This window comes from Lynx rufus, unplaced genomic scaffold, assembly GCF_022079265.1.
Source record: "Lynx rufus isolate CCGP_SWC_20201006 ecotype Redwood Valley unplaced genomic scaffold, mLynRuf1.p SCAF_7, whole genome shotgun sequence".
Classification (NCBI taxonomy): Eukaryota; Metazoa; Chordata; class Mammalia; order Carnivora; family Felidae; genus Lynx; species Lynx rufus.
In genome coordinates this window covers 139077680-139092572 of record NW_025814889.1, presented here as the reverse complement: position 1 = coordinate 139092572, position 14893 = coordinate 139077680, and the positions used below count along the sequence as shown (strand labels likewise).

General features: G+C 49.8%; 1 protein-coding gene across 3 annotated transcripts in view; it reads right to left on the bottom strand.

Moving 5' to 3' along the window:
- The window catches only part of TBC1D22A (TBC1 domain family member 22A), a 323216-nt gene that overhangs the window by 116290 nt on the left and 192033 nt on the right, over positions 1 to 14893 (bottom strand). For all 3 annotated transcript variants that reach the window (XM_047065603.1, XM_047065604.1, XM_047065605.1), the window contains exon 10: positions 2894 to 2969. In XM_047065603.1, coding sequence (XP_046921559.1) covers positions 2894 to 2969 — 76 coding nt within the window. The remainder of the gene's footprint in view (positions 1 to 2893; positions 2970 to 14893) is intronic.

Below are 14893 nucleotides of genomic sequence, written 5' to 3'. Positions count from 1 at the left end.
TCCATAGAGAAGTACCGTGATTGAGGTTCAAACAACCCTGGTCCTCCCAGGTGACGTGAACCAAGATTACGAGACTGTATGAGAACCGATTCCAATTTTTCCCTCATGGCCCCTCTGCGTGGTCCCAGAACAGTTACAGGCATTTCTCATATTCTCTGTCCTGGGTAGCTAGGGTTTGGGTTGAACTCACTCACTGTAGGAGACATCAAAGCAACAACTCCAGCCAGGACTGTTTTTCCAGATTAGCAGATGCCCCCAGAATAATAGCAGCCTTCAGTGCTGGGCTCATCTCTCCGGGCTCCAGAATTCTCTTAGAATGTAGCCAGCAAGTTTTGTCTTTTTGTTGGCAGTTCAATGCTTTGGAGAAATGTTTCCTTTATGCTCTTTCTCTTTCTTTTCTTTTCTTCTTTCTTTCTTTCTTTCTTTCTGTCTTTCTTTCTTCTTTCTTTCTGTCTCTTTCCTTCCTTCTTTTCTTTCTTGCTTCCCCGTTTGTTTGCTAGCTTTAAAACGAATCCTCTCCTTTGGGGCGCCTGGGTGGCGCAGTCGGTTAAGCGTCCGACTTCAGCCAGGTCACGATCTCGCGGTCCGTGAGTTCGAGCCCCGCGTCAGGCTCTGGGCTGATGGCTCAGAGCCTGGAGCCTGTTTCTGATTCTGTGTCTCCCTCTCTCTCTGCCCCTCCCCCGTTCATGCTCTGTCTCTCTCTGTCCCAAAAATAAATAAACGTTGAAAAAAAAAAAAAATTTAAAACGAATCCTCTCCAGTTTGTGCAGTGGGCAGCTTGGCTGAAATCGTCTGGTCCACCACCACCGGGTGAATTTGAATTTTCCAGTTTTATCCGTGTAATTAACTTCACCTTCTTAATCAACCAGCCCGTGTAGGTGTGCTCCTTCACCAAAGTGCCAAAAAGTTCTGAAATAAATACCGTCCTCTCCCCAAAATGCAGAAATGAGGCATTAGCTTTTTTTTTTAAAGCAATTTTGCCTTCCTAACACATCTTGCCCTTCATAAAATCTTTACAGTCCCTGCAAAAGTTCCAAGTCCACAATTTCTCTCTCCAAGAGGTGAGCAATGAAACGGGGGGAGGGTAACCTTCACGCAGCTGAGGCTGGCAGGTTCTCCTCCCGAGCAGTTGTGAGGGTCCTGGTGCCCACCGGCCAGAGGGCCCGACCTCTGCCAACCATGTGTACTTTCTGCTTGGAAAGCCTGGGTATCTACAGGTCATCTGGGGATTTCAGGTTTCATCAGAGCAACGGTTACAGATAGGCTACATGGTGTTACCTACTATGTAAACAAATCTTCTCTGTCATGAAGAACTGATCCTTTAAACAAAAAAAACCGCTGGATCAAGTACCCTCCTCGGAAATTATGCTGAAAAATGTGATTAATGAAAAAGTACACCTTTGGTTGGGATTCCTTTGGTCACCGTTGCTGCTCTTTCAAACAATCTTCCAGAAAATCTGCAACGGGCCTCTTTCTAAACCACAGTGACGGAGAAAATCAATCTGAGTGTCTCCCCAAACTGCAGCACGGGAACAGATGAACACTAAATACAACCTTCCAACTTCCAGGAAAGTATAAAATACGCCTTCCGAGGGACACAAGAAGAGAAGAAGCTGCTAAGGATGTGTAATTCACATCCACTGCAAATCCTGTTTCCAAGAACGTAAGGAGACAAGAACGTAAGGAGACAACGTAAGGAGACTGGGGGCAGCCGGGAAGCTGCCGGTGGGGAAAACCCAGCCATCTCGCAGAGATCTCGTCACACGGTTAAGAGTGAGTGCAGTTACGGAAGCAGGAAACAGTATTTTGAACAGACAGGTTGGAAAGCAGCTAAATATACTGAATCAATAAAGTATTATTGGAAGAACCGTGAAAAACTTCATCGTATGGAAATCGGGTAATAACCATTAGATCCATCATCGAAAATCAGATTCAACCAAGGAACAGAATGGAGTTTGTAACTTGTATGACTCCATTTTATAATGTCATCCAACAGTTCCCCAAACCGAGTGCCTTTCCGGGGGCGATGGCTGGAACGCCCACCACCCCATCACATCCTAAGCACAGTACGATCTCTCGACACATTCGGTGAAGTCACCTGCAAAGCTCACGTGAGGCTCTTCATGAAAGAGCCTTTCTCTTCTCTGTACCTCACCGCTGACCGGCTGGCGTCACAAATCCACGCCTCGTTCTGCTCGGTATCACTTCATTAATGCTCTGTTCGTTAATGTAACAAGCTGTCAGGAGAATATGCCCGGGATGGGCAGGCATTATCTCCCAACTTTCATTTCATTAAACTCTGCTGCTGCAGTATCACAGGCAGTTCCCCTATGATGTATAGGGGAAATTATTTCAAGAATGAACGTAAAAAGTATTTCAAAGCCCCCACTTAAATATGAAAACATAATCTAGAATGGCCAAGCACACACTGTAATTTTTCCATAATATTAAAGATGTTACTTCCAGACTCGGTAATTAATTGGATTCCATGGAGAAATTATGCCAGCATCCTTGGTAGCAAAATGATGCACAAAGGCAGGGAACAGAGTGCCAAAGGACAGCCATAAACAACCATGCTGTCGCCCAGATTATGACAATCATCGGGCTTAATAAGGAGTGAGATCTGCCCGCTTCTGGTACGCGCTCATTATTCCCTGCAAAGTGCCTGCGCTGAATTCTGATTACATCGCCTTAATCATGGGAAGGGAGAGGCTCTGGCCCAGAAGAATGCCCAGCCCTGCCCTGGGGGAGCCGGGCCCCACGGGCCGAGTGAGGACAGCATCGCCAGGCCGGGGAGCCAAGCCCGAGCCCCAAGCCTCGCGCCCACCTCCCCCCGCCCCCACCCCACCCCGCGTGGCCCTCAGGGAGGTGGGTGCTCAGGAAGTGGGCTTACCGTCAATCCGGCTCACCAGCTCTTCCAACATTTTCACCTTCATTTGAATCCCAGGCTGGGCAAAGGTATAGTTGTCCTACGGGGAAAATAACAGCGGCTGTCACATGGGTAAAAAATAAAACACACGTTCCGAGGGGGAAAAGGCAGTGGAGCAAAGGTGAACACTTTCACAGCAGAACGAGTTCCCCAACTAGACTCATGTGTTACACACCAGACCGCGTCACAAGGCCAACCCATAGCGCAATCCGGTTCGAGGTCGGGTCCAGCCCCTTCCTGACATCAGAGGGTGGGCACACCCATCTCAGGGGTATTCACTGGAGCATCTCTTTATGTAAACGTAGATGTTTACATTTAAAGTGAACAAACGGGGTTGGGGGGGGGGGGGCACCTGGGTGGCTCAGTCGGTTAAGCGGCCGACTTCGGCTCAGGTCATGATCTCGCGGTTTGTGGGTTCGAACCCCGTGTCACGCTCTGTGCTGACAGCTCAGAGCCTGAAGCCTGTTTCGGATTCTGTGTCTCCCCACCTCTCTACCCCTCCCCTGCTCAAGCTCTGTCTTTCTGTCTCTCTCAAAAATAAGTAAACATTAAACAAAACCCACAGTGAACAAACAGGCTCCCTGAGAAGTGCATGCTGGGTGCCGCTGCCTGGCTGGCGCACGGGCAGGAGGGACTCGGTGTCACCGCAGGAGCAGGTGCGGAACGGTGGCCGGGCCGGTACCGACGGTGCTGGCGTCACGCCCACGGTCCAAGGGCCAATGACACGGCCACTGCACGAGGGGAGTGTGAGTGCGAGACCATTCTTAGTGAAGCCGGGTGAAGAAGGTGAAGGCATCGAGTGGGACAAGTCCTCGGTCAGACGGACCTGGAAAGGGATTCCTGCTCTACTACTCAGGAGCTGTGTGGCCTTGGCAAGCGACATCCCCTCTCGGGGCTTGTTTTGTCATCCATACCGTGAGAATAATGCTGCCTTCTAGGCCTTCCTGACCAGGAAACCAGGTCAGGGGAAAAGGCTGGCGGGTCCAAGGCACCAGAGGTGCGAGAAACAAGGACGGGGCCCCAGCCAGCCTCCGGTCACCCTCCGAAGAGCCACTGGGCTCCCACAGGCACAAGCGTTCACACGGGGACACACAGGCAAGGCAGAGACAACCCCAAAGAGGTCCATGTCCAGAGCCGGCCAAAGGGCACGGAGGTGTTGATCCACTGACCATGAGGAGTTATCCCACTGTGGTCACGGGGTCCTGACAAGTAGAAGGGGAGGAGGAGAGTTTGTGTGAGCGCAAGAAAGACTCGACCCGCCATGGCAGCTCTGAAGATGGAGAAAGGGGCCGGAGCCAAGGGCGCCGGCTGGGAAAAGCCAAGGTTATGAGTTCTCCCTGGAGCCTCCGGGAAGGATGTGGCCCGGCCCACACCTTGGTTTAGCCCCAAGAGACACACATCAGAACCCTGGCCTCCAGAACCGCGAGATACTAAATAACCTGTGTTGTTTTTAAGCCACTAAGCCTGTGGTGATTTGTTACAACAGTAACAGGAAACGGATACAGGAGGTTTGGACGATGTTTTTTACCGGGGCCCCAGGGACCCACTGAAATAAAAGGATGAAGGGCGCCTCGGGGCTCGGTTGGTTAAGCGTCTGACTCTTGATTTGGGCTGAAGTCATGATCCCAGGGTCGTGAGTTCAAGCCCCACATTGGGCTCTGCACTGAGCGTGGAGCCTGCTTAGGACTCTCTTCCTCTCCCTCTGCCCCTCTCCCCTGCTCATTCTCAATCTCTCTCTCTCTCTCTCTCTTTCTCTCTCTCTCTTTAAAAAAAAAAAAAAAAAAAAAGTGCCTACAAGGCAGTGAGGGTTTTTTCCCCACGGACATGGAAAATGGACAGAGTCGGCCCCGATCGCTCGCCGGGCCATGTCCCCCAAGTGGATTTCGAGTGACAGGCTCCAGGCTCCAAGCCAGGGCGTCTCTGCGAGGGCAAGACCAGGAAGAGTTGCGTGCACCGACCTAACCCAGAGCAACACCGAGGCACAAAAACATGGGCGCTCCCGAGGGGGCCCCTCGGGTGCCTGGCATGACCGTCTCCAAGATCTGGTGACAGGCCCGTGTGTCCTGCTAAACCCTGAGCTCTGGAGAAGCGAGGCCTGTCAGGGACTCCTGTTTAATGGGCAGGACTCCTGGGCCTGAAGGAGCCGTGCACGTCCCGACGCAGCAGCACCCATTAAGGACAGAGCATAACAGGGAAAAGAAATTTGGGGCTTGGACTTGAGCTTTTGCAAGGGTTAGCCTTCGAGACTTCATTTCTCCCTGGAAACTGGATAACAGAAGGAGATTTATATTCAAATTTGGAGCGCACTGCCTGGTTGGAAGTCTATAGGCTGTCATCCCACTGCCCAGCAGAACTTCTGATGAGCCGGGACCAAGAGCAGACCTGTATATGGTTCAGGATGAGGAAGAAACTGCAGAGTGACCCTGACGCCTTGCAGATCATTCCATTAACGCTCAGTTCTGGCAAATTCCAGAGCCATCAAGGGCACATTCCAACACCCTCCCCCAGGGGTCCCAGGAGAACGGTCGAAGGTGCAGGAGCTTCACTTCGAGCTGGCGCGTTCTCACGGGCCGGGCCGTGGACTTCCTCCCCTCCTCCGGGGAATTCAGCCGCAGACACTCCTGCACCGTCTCTAGCCCCAGAACACTCACTGCAAAGAGGCAACTTCTCAACTGCTAAGCCCGGCAGCCAAGCCCAGCAGAATAGGCAGGCTGTGGGCTCAGCCCTCCTTCCACCGCTCAGAGCCAGCTAATCCCCCAGGAAGGCTGCTCCCCAGGAAAGCTCTCCACTCGGCGCCCCAGGGCGGCTCTGCCGCGTGGGCGGTCGGCCTGCCCTGCCCCAGTGCTGGCTCCGACGGGGTGGGTAAGCCTGAGTAAGCCTGGGATTCAGTCAGCCAGTTTATTTGGCTCTCACACTGAGATAGGATTTCAAGATTCTCATTTAGAAGAAATAAAAGGTATTCCTCAGTCTCCATCTGCCACTATTTTGTTTTATTTCTCAATTTGTTCAAAACCCAGGTAGGGAAGATAGGTTTTCTTGGAAATCCAAACAACGTGAAAAGAAGAACAGCTGAGAGCCTTTAAAATTAAAAAAAAAAAAAAAAAATCTGTATTTTAAAAGGACCAGAAAAGACTGATGGGGCAGGGGCTTGATATTCTGGATGTGAGTCATAGGCAGAGAAGACCGGCCTTCAGACAGGCTCTGACCCTGATGACAAGATGGAGCTCGGAGGGCAGCGCCCAGTGAGGAGACCACATCGGTCAGCGGAGGAGGCCCAGGCCGTGGATGGCCCCACTCAGCAGCCAGGCAGCCTTTGAAGGGCCTGCCAAGGAAGGACAAGGTGTACGGGGAGAGGAATATTCTGCAACCCTAGCAACAGCTATTCTGCAACCCTAGCAACAGCCCCTCTGGGAGGCACGGGGCACTCATGCCCTCCCAGGGGGGTGCCCGCGGCCCAAGACCCCATAGGAGCAGCGCCTCTGATCAGACCGCGGGTTCTGCCTGCTCAAGGCCAGGACACCACCCCCAGCACCCGGTCCAAACACACACCTGCACGCGCACTTTGTGCAGAACACATCTGCTAAGTGACGCGGTGAACGGGCACACAAGATGCTACACATTGATAGAAATGTGAACAGTAATAATATCCCTCCCTTCACAAAAAGTAAACATTCATACCCTTCCAAACTGAGATCTGATTCTATGTCTTTCAAAAAGAATACAATACACAAAACTTACTGGCGGGAGGAAGAAAGGTCTGAGGAATACAGTGACCTCTTGGGGAATGTTTACAGGGGGGAAAGTCTGCGTTCGCAAGAAACCATCAAAGCAGGCGCACACAGGGGGGCCTCGCATCTGCTACCTTCCACCTCACACTCTGGCAATAACAAATAGCACTTCCTGTGCTCTTCAGGAGAAAAGGAGAATAACATGTTTTGAAGGAGCACTTCAGGTAAGAGCTGAAAATTAAATTCACAGGGGCTCAGCTGGAAGGACCCACAGCACCCACCTACTGAGGCACGCAGCTCCAGGGGCACTAGGAACCCGCCTGCACCTGACAGGGGCTGTGCCCTGGACCAGCCCCGCCTCCAAGCCCGCCTCCAGGCCCGCCTCCAGAGCCCCGCCTCTAGAGCCCCGCCTCCAGAGCCCCGCCTCCTGGCCCGCCTCTAGAGCCCCTCCTCCTGGCCCGCCTCCAGAGCCCCGCCTCCAAAGCTCCGCCTCCAAAGCCCCGCCTCCTGGCCCGCCTCCAGAGCCCCTCCTCCTGGCCCGCCTCCAGAGCCCCGCCCCCAGGTCCGCCTCCAGAACCCCTCCTCCTGGCCCATCTCCAGAGCCCCGCCTCCAAAGCCCCGCCTCCTGGTCCGCCTCCAGAACCCCGCCTCCTGGCCCGCCTCCAGAGCCCCGCCTCCAGAACCCCGCCTCCTGGTCCGCCTCCCAGAACTTGGCTTCCCTCTTACTCTGAAACCAAGTGTACCCTCCTCACCCCCCTGGACCTGCCCCCAAACAACTCGGCAAGCCCTTTCCCCAAACACAGGCCTGAAAGACTTCTGTGGCCTTCACCTCTTACGGGCGCCCCCAGGCCATCTGGCACAGCCCCGGACAAAGTGTCCCACGGGGGCCCTGGCAGCACACAGGTGAGACAGCAAATGCGGCAGCCACAGCCACGCTCGGCGCTCGCCCATCGGGACGTCACCCCGGTTACCGCAAGGAACGCAGCATCCGATACACGGCCCTACGGTGTCGGACTGTAAGCGCCTTCATTGCCCCAGGAACCACTTACTGCATCCTGCCGTGGGCCAGGCGACACGCCGAGTCCCGGCACAGATGGGACTGCCGTCCTCAGACAGGCTTGTGTGCAAGGCCAGCCCTCCCTCCCTCGGCTGGTGCCTGAGTGTTTCGGGAGTGTTCCCGTCATTCCCTAACAAGGAAGAAACGCCCAGGGTGCCTCAACTGACAGTGTAGCTTATGCTGAACTGCGTTCCTTCCAGAGTCTGGAATTCTGAAAAACGCCAGGCAGAGGGTGTCCAGGTGACGAGCTCTCAAGAGAAGCCGGCACGGAGTCTCTGACAAGCTCCCTGGAGGACATTTCACACCCGCCTCCAGGACTCGCCGCCGGGGGCGTTAACCTCCACCAGGGCAGGCCACGAGGAAGCTTACCCCTGTTGCCTCCGTGCCTCCCCCCACCGCTTGGCTGGCTCTGCTCTACATGCTGGCCCTGGAAGGAAGCCGGGCCCTGAGTCCTATGTACTGAGTGCCGGGAGGCAGTGAACCTCCGGGTGGTCTTCGGGGAGACACAGTCGCGGAGAAAAACAGGGCCCTTCTGTTCACAGAGAGAGAAGAGTCAAGCAAATGATCGTCACAGAGGCCGTGCGAGCGCATGTGACGGGCTCACTGTGATCCGGGAAGCCCCTCCTGCCATCACAGCGCAGAATAGGGAGCCTCTCGTGGGGGCCAGGCGGACGGTGAGGACTGAGCAGAGATGCGGAGAGAAGGGAGCAGGATGGAGGACGGCCCTGGCAGCAGCCGAGAGCAGGGCACCCTCCCGGGGGGGGCCGAGGAGTCCTCATTACATGACGGCCAGTACACCTGGAGGGGCAGAGGGGGGGCTGTGGTGAGGCAGGAGAAGGCCATTCCGAGGCTGGGAGACCACGCGGGAGCAGAGCTGTGGAACGAAGGTAGGGACAACAGACATGGGGAGGACCGCGGTTACCGGATCCGCATTCTGGAAGACGCCTGTGGCTGCGAGGGGCAGAGCGGACGCGGGGGTGTCGGGTGTGAGACCACCGCCCTGATCCAGGCCAAAGGACCACCAGGGCTCCTCACTGGACGCAGGCCCCCCGAAGTATCCAAACTGCTTTCAACGACCCGCACGACTGGTTGCGTTTTTGAACTTGAACGTGGGGCTCCTCATTTATTGCTCTGCGCTCGCTCACTTGATTGGTTCTCGGGTGGCATTCCAGGCAGCTGCACTCATTCTGAATCTTGATTATGTCATCTATCACATTAGCTGTCCCTGCAAGCTTAGAGGCGCTGCTGAAACTTACACCCTCCGTGTCCTCATTACACACTCCGAGAAGAGGGGGGGAAGGACGAGGGCAAGGACGGAGCGCCACGGGAGACCACACTCAGGTGGAGGGGCGTCGTCCGGTATGTGAGGCCAACTCCCCCCTTGGTTCCTGCGACCTTAATTCCTCTGGTCTCCGGTTTTCTCATCTACAAATGAGAGAGGAAGGGCCCCTTCACAAGGCACTGGGGATACTAAATGAGTCATCACTGTACCTCAAGAACCTGGACCCACCCTTCCACGGTGACACCGGTCACAGGACGGTGGTGAAGATGGCGGCTCCCTCCCACAGCCTGGACACGGCGGCCAGTATTCCCACCGCCAGCCACTCCGAAAACGGGGAAGATGGTAAATGCCCGTCTTCAGCCACTGGCTGGCATTCTGCCAAAACCATGGAGCCACTAAAAAGGGCAGCGGTCGTCAAGGGTCTGCGAGGAAGAGAGGGTGAAGGGCTGGAGCACAGGGGATTTTTAAGGCACAGAAACCACTCTATGTGATACTGTAATGGTGGACACGTGCCATTAGACATTCATCCAAACCCACAGAATGTCCACCACCAAGAGAGAACCCTGACGTAAACTCTGGACTTTAGCTAATAATAATAAACCAGCATTGGCTTATCAGCTGTACCAAGTACATCATCCTAATGCAAGACGTTAATGCTAGGAGAAGCCGTGTCTGTCAGGAGGTGGTGAGTACACAGGAACGATACTTTCTGCTTGGTATTTCTGTACACCTGAAACTGCTCTAAAACATAAAGTCCGTTAACTTTTTTTTTAAGTCTACTAATTTTTAAAAATGCTCAATTCATCCAGAAGAAGGTAGAAAAAAGGAGGAAGTAAGAAAAATGAATACAAAATAAAGAGCAGAACGGCAGCCTACACACCAGCCATACAAATAATTACACTGGAAACATCCTATGAACGTATGTGAACTAAACACACTTAAAAAGAGGAAGCAAATCCAACTGTAAGTAACGAACAAGAAATGCACTCTAACCAAGAAGATGCCGGTACATCACAAGCAAAGGGGTAAGAAAGATGCACCAAGACTAAGACGAAGGATGGCAGAACGGCTGTATTAACATCAGAGGGACTGGGCTCCGGCACAGGGAGCACAACCAGAAACAATGAGGAGAATTTCATATCAATAAACAAAAATAGGGGCACCTGCGTGGCTCAGTCAGTTAAGTGTCTGACTTCAGCTCAGGTCATGATCTCACGGTTCATGAGTTCAAGTCCTGCATCAGGCTCTCTGCTGTCAGCGTGGAGCCTGCTTGGGATCCTCTGTCCCCCCGTCTGCCCCACCCTGACCCGTGCATGCGTGCATATGCGTGCACTCTCTCTCTCAAAAATAAATAAAAACATTTTTATTTTTTTTTTAATTTTTTTTCAACGTTTTTATTTTATTTTTGGGACAGAGAGAGACAGAGCATGAACAGGCGAGGGGCAGAGAGAGAGGGAGACACAGAATCGGAAACAGGCTCCAGGCTCTGAGCCATCAGCCCAGAGCCTGACGCGGGGCTCGAACTCACGGACCGCGAGATCGTGACCTGGCTGAAGTCGGACGCTTAACCGACTGCGCCACCCAGGCGCCCCAAAAACATTTTTAAAAAAACAATAAACAGGGTGCCTGGTGGTTCATTTCATTTAGCGTCCAACATCAGCCTTGGTCATGATCTCGCTGTTCCCGAGATTGAGCCCCACATCGCGTTCTGTGCTGAGAGTTCAGAGCCTGGAGCCTGTTTCAGATTCTCTCTCTCTCTCTCTCTCTCTCTCTCTCTCTCTCTCTCTCTGCCATTCACCCACTCACACTCTCTCTCAAATATAAACATTAAAAAAAATGTTAAGCAATAAACAAAAATAATAAATATAAATTCATCAAGAAAACCTAAAGCCTAATCCTACATGTGCGTATCTAATAAATGACATTCAAATAATGTGAAGCAAAACTGAAAAAACTAAAGAAGAGACAAATCAATGGTTGTAGCTGGAAATTTCAAAAGTCTTCACTCAGTAGTGGATAGGAAAAGCAAACAGAAAATCAGCAAAAGCAGAGAAGACTAGACTAACACTATCAACCAACCTGACCCAACTGACATTTACGGAAACTCCCCCCAACAAAGCAGAGCACACGTTCTTTCCAAGGACACATGAAACGTTAACCAAGGCATACCATGTGGCAGATCTCAAAACAAGTATCAGTAAAGTTAATTATCAATGCTAGGAATGAAAGATAGCACCATAATTCCTCTAGAGATTACAAGAATTAAGAAGTGCAGGGGCGCCTGGGTGGCTCAGTCAGTTGGGCATCCGATGTCGGCATGTCCGACGTCGGCTCAGGTCATAATCTCACATCATGACCCCGATGTGAGTTTGAGCCCCACGTCGGACTCTGTGCTGACAGTTCAGAGCCTGGAGCCTGCTTCGGATTCTGTGTCTCTCTCTCTGTGCCCCTCCCCTGCTTGTGCTCTGTCTCTCTCCCTCTCAAAAATAAAAACGTGTTTAAAAAATTTAAAAAAAAAAGAATTAAGGAGTATTATGAATGACAATATGCCAAGAAATTAGACAATTTCTCTAAAATGACCACATTCCTGAAAAGACACAAATTTTCAAAATTGACAAGAAAATAACTAGAAAATCTGGAGCCCTACCTAGAGCAGAAATTGAATTTATAGTTAAAACTTGCCCACAAAGAAAGCTGCAGGCCAAGATGGCTTCACTGTTGAATTCTAGAAAATATTTAAAAGAGAAATAATAGCAAACTTACACAAACTCTTTCAGAAAGTATAGAAACACTTCATGAGGCCACCATTTCCCTAATGCTAAAAAAGAAAAAGATGGGGAGCCTGGGTGTCTCAGTAGGTCATGACGTGTAGTTTGTGAGTTCGAGCCCCACATGGGCTCACTGCCGTCAAGCGCAAAAGCCTGATTCGGATCCTCTGTCTCCCCTCTCTTTCTGCCCTCCCCCCACTCATGCTCTCTCTCTGTCTCTCTCTCTCTCTCTCAAAAATAAATAAAACATTTAAGGGGCTCCTGGGTGGCTCAGTCGGTTGAGCGACTGACTTCGACTCAGGTCATGATCTTGCAGTAGTGGGTTCAAGCCCGCATTGGGGTCTATGTTGACAGCTAGGAGCTTGGAGCCTGGAGCCTGCTTTGGATTCTGTGTCTCCCTCTCTCTCTGCCCCTCCCCAACTTGTGCTCTCTCTCTCGCTCGCTCGCTCTCTCTCAAAAATAAATAAACATTTAAAAAGTTTTTTAAATAAATAAAACATTTTTTAAAAATAAAATTTATTTTTAAATAAAACATTTAAAAAAATTAAAGGAAAAAAAGGAGGGGGTGCCCGGGTGGCTCAGTCAGTAAGTGTCCAACTTCAGCTCGGGTCATGATCTCACGGTTCGTGGACTCAAGCCCCGCGTCGGGCTTTGTGCCGACAGCTCGGACGGAGCCTGGAGCCCACTTTGGAATCTGTGTCTCCCTCTCTCTCTGACCCTCCCCTGCCCACACTCTGTCTCTCTCTCTCAAAAATAAATAAACATTAAAAATTTTTTAATTAAAAAATAAAATTTAATTACAAAAAAGAAAAAGACATTAGAAGGAAAGAAAGTAGAAAACGATATTCCTTGTGAAAAGGGATGTGAAAATCTTTAAATATATATTACCAAAGAAGATCTAGAGACATAGAAAAAAGCTAATATGACAAAGGGGGGTTTGTCTCAGGAACACAGGTAGGCTTAATAATTAAAAAATAATTAGGGTCCTTTATGACATTAACAGAATAAACAAAAAAATTACATGATCATCTCAGAAGAAAAAGCACTTGACAAAATACCAATTCAAAATTTAAAAGACTCAGCAGAGCAAACCAGAATCTGTTGTCCTGGTCTTCTTCTACCAGATCTTAAGAATTCTGTCCTCAACCTCTTATTCCATTATTTGCCAGCATTCCTCAAATAAACCAGGGTGCTTATTAAAAATATAGACTCCTTGTCTGTGGGATTTGGACTGTCAGCAACCACCCAAAAAAGGGCATCCACAAAAAGCCAACAGCTACCATCAGACTTAATGCTGAGAGCCTGAATGTTTCACCCTCCCCACCAGTATCTGGGAGGATGTAAAAAAGTTTGCTCTCATCACTTGAGGACCTTGACAATGCAATAAGGCAAGAAAGGAAAAAAAAAAAAGCCATGTATGTTATATAGAAAGAAGTAAAACTCTCTTTATTTGCAGATGACATGGTTGTGAACAGAGAAACTCCTAAGGCATCTACCAAAAAGCTCCTAGAATGACTAAGTGAATTTAGCAAGATCACCAGAAAGGTGTGGCACATTACATTTTCCAAAAGTGACCATGACAGTGTCTCCTATCCCACATGCTCTTTTATTATGTGATCATGCCACTCCTGTATCAAGCCTCCCCCCCTCCCCACCGCCAAGCCCAGGTACCAGATACTCACACGTAAATGGGTGAGCCTTTGGGTGATTCCAGCCCCTAGGCATCAACTTGTGCCGACTTTCAAGTCTTCCCACCTGAGACTCCAGACACTGTGGCACATGGGTAAGCACTACATGCCATGCCCTAACTGAAATCCTGACCGAAAGCATCTTGTGGGCAAAATAAATTAGTTCCTTTAAGTCAAGAAATTTGGAGCAACTTGTTACACAACAATACTAGCTAGAAAAGGATGTCAGGTTACAAAACCAATTGTATTTGTTTATACTAGCAGCAAAAACTGAAAAACAAAATTGACAAACAAAGCTATACCACTGAAAGGAGCATCAAAAAAAAAAAAAAAACCCAGCCTATTTAGAAACAAATTTAACAAGATACACTGAAAATCACAAAATGTTTGTGAGGATAAATTTTAACATGTCTATCTATGTTAAGAGACTCGATATAGTTAATACTATTAATTCTGGGAAAATTGACATATAGACTCAACATAATCCCATTCAAACCCCAGCTCCTATTGCTTTTTTAAGGCTTTCTTGGTAGGAAGTGGCTACCGGTAAACTTTATGTAAAAATGTAAAGGAGCAAAAATATGCATGACAATTTATTTTAAAAAGAACAAAGTTGGAGGATTTTCTCTACTGGACTTTGAGAAAAGCTACGGTAATTAAGACAGCATGTACTGGCATAAAGATCCATTAACAGAACAACCGAACAGGAAGAGTGTCCAAAAATACACACACACTTACACAATCATGTGATTTGCAGAAAAAGTACCAAAGCAATCTATTTTGGGGGCAAAAAAACTATTTTCAACAAATGTGCTACATTAACTAGGAAACTAGGATACCCTATATTTTAAAAATAAACTCTGATGCCTTCCTCACACCATACAGAAAAATTAAGTCAAGTTAGATGATAAACCTTGAAGTCAGACCAAAAATTATAAAGCTTCTGGAAGAAAAACCTAGGAGAATACCCTGGCATCCTGGGAGTAGGGAAGGATTTTTACTTAGGACACAAAGAAAATAATTACCAAAGAAGAAAAAAATGATAAATTCAACTTTGCCAAAATTACATTTTTCCGATCATGAAAAACCGTTTTCAAAAAAAAAGGAGCGATCTACCACCAACCTGGGGAAAATATGTTCCCACTAACCCCCCCACTCTCTATACACACACATACATATCTTTTTTAAAAAGAATTTTTTTTAAGATTTTATTTTTAAGCAATCTCTACACCCAACGTGAGGCTTGAACCCACGACCCCATGATCAAGAGTCCCACGCTCCCCTGACGGAGCCAGCCAGGTGCCCCGTACACGCACGTAGCTTCACAGAAGACCGCCATCCAGCACACGCAGAGAAGCCAGAGAAGGACGGTGCTGCTGAGAAGAGGCGCAGCCCAAGCTCGCATGTACCGCTGCTGGGTGTGCGGGACAGCAGGGCCCCC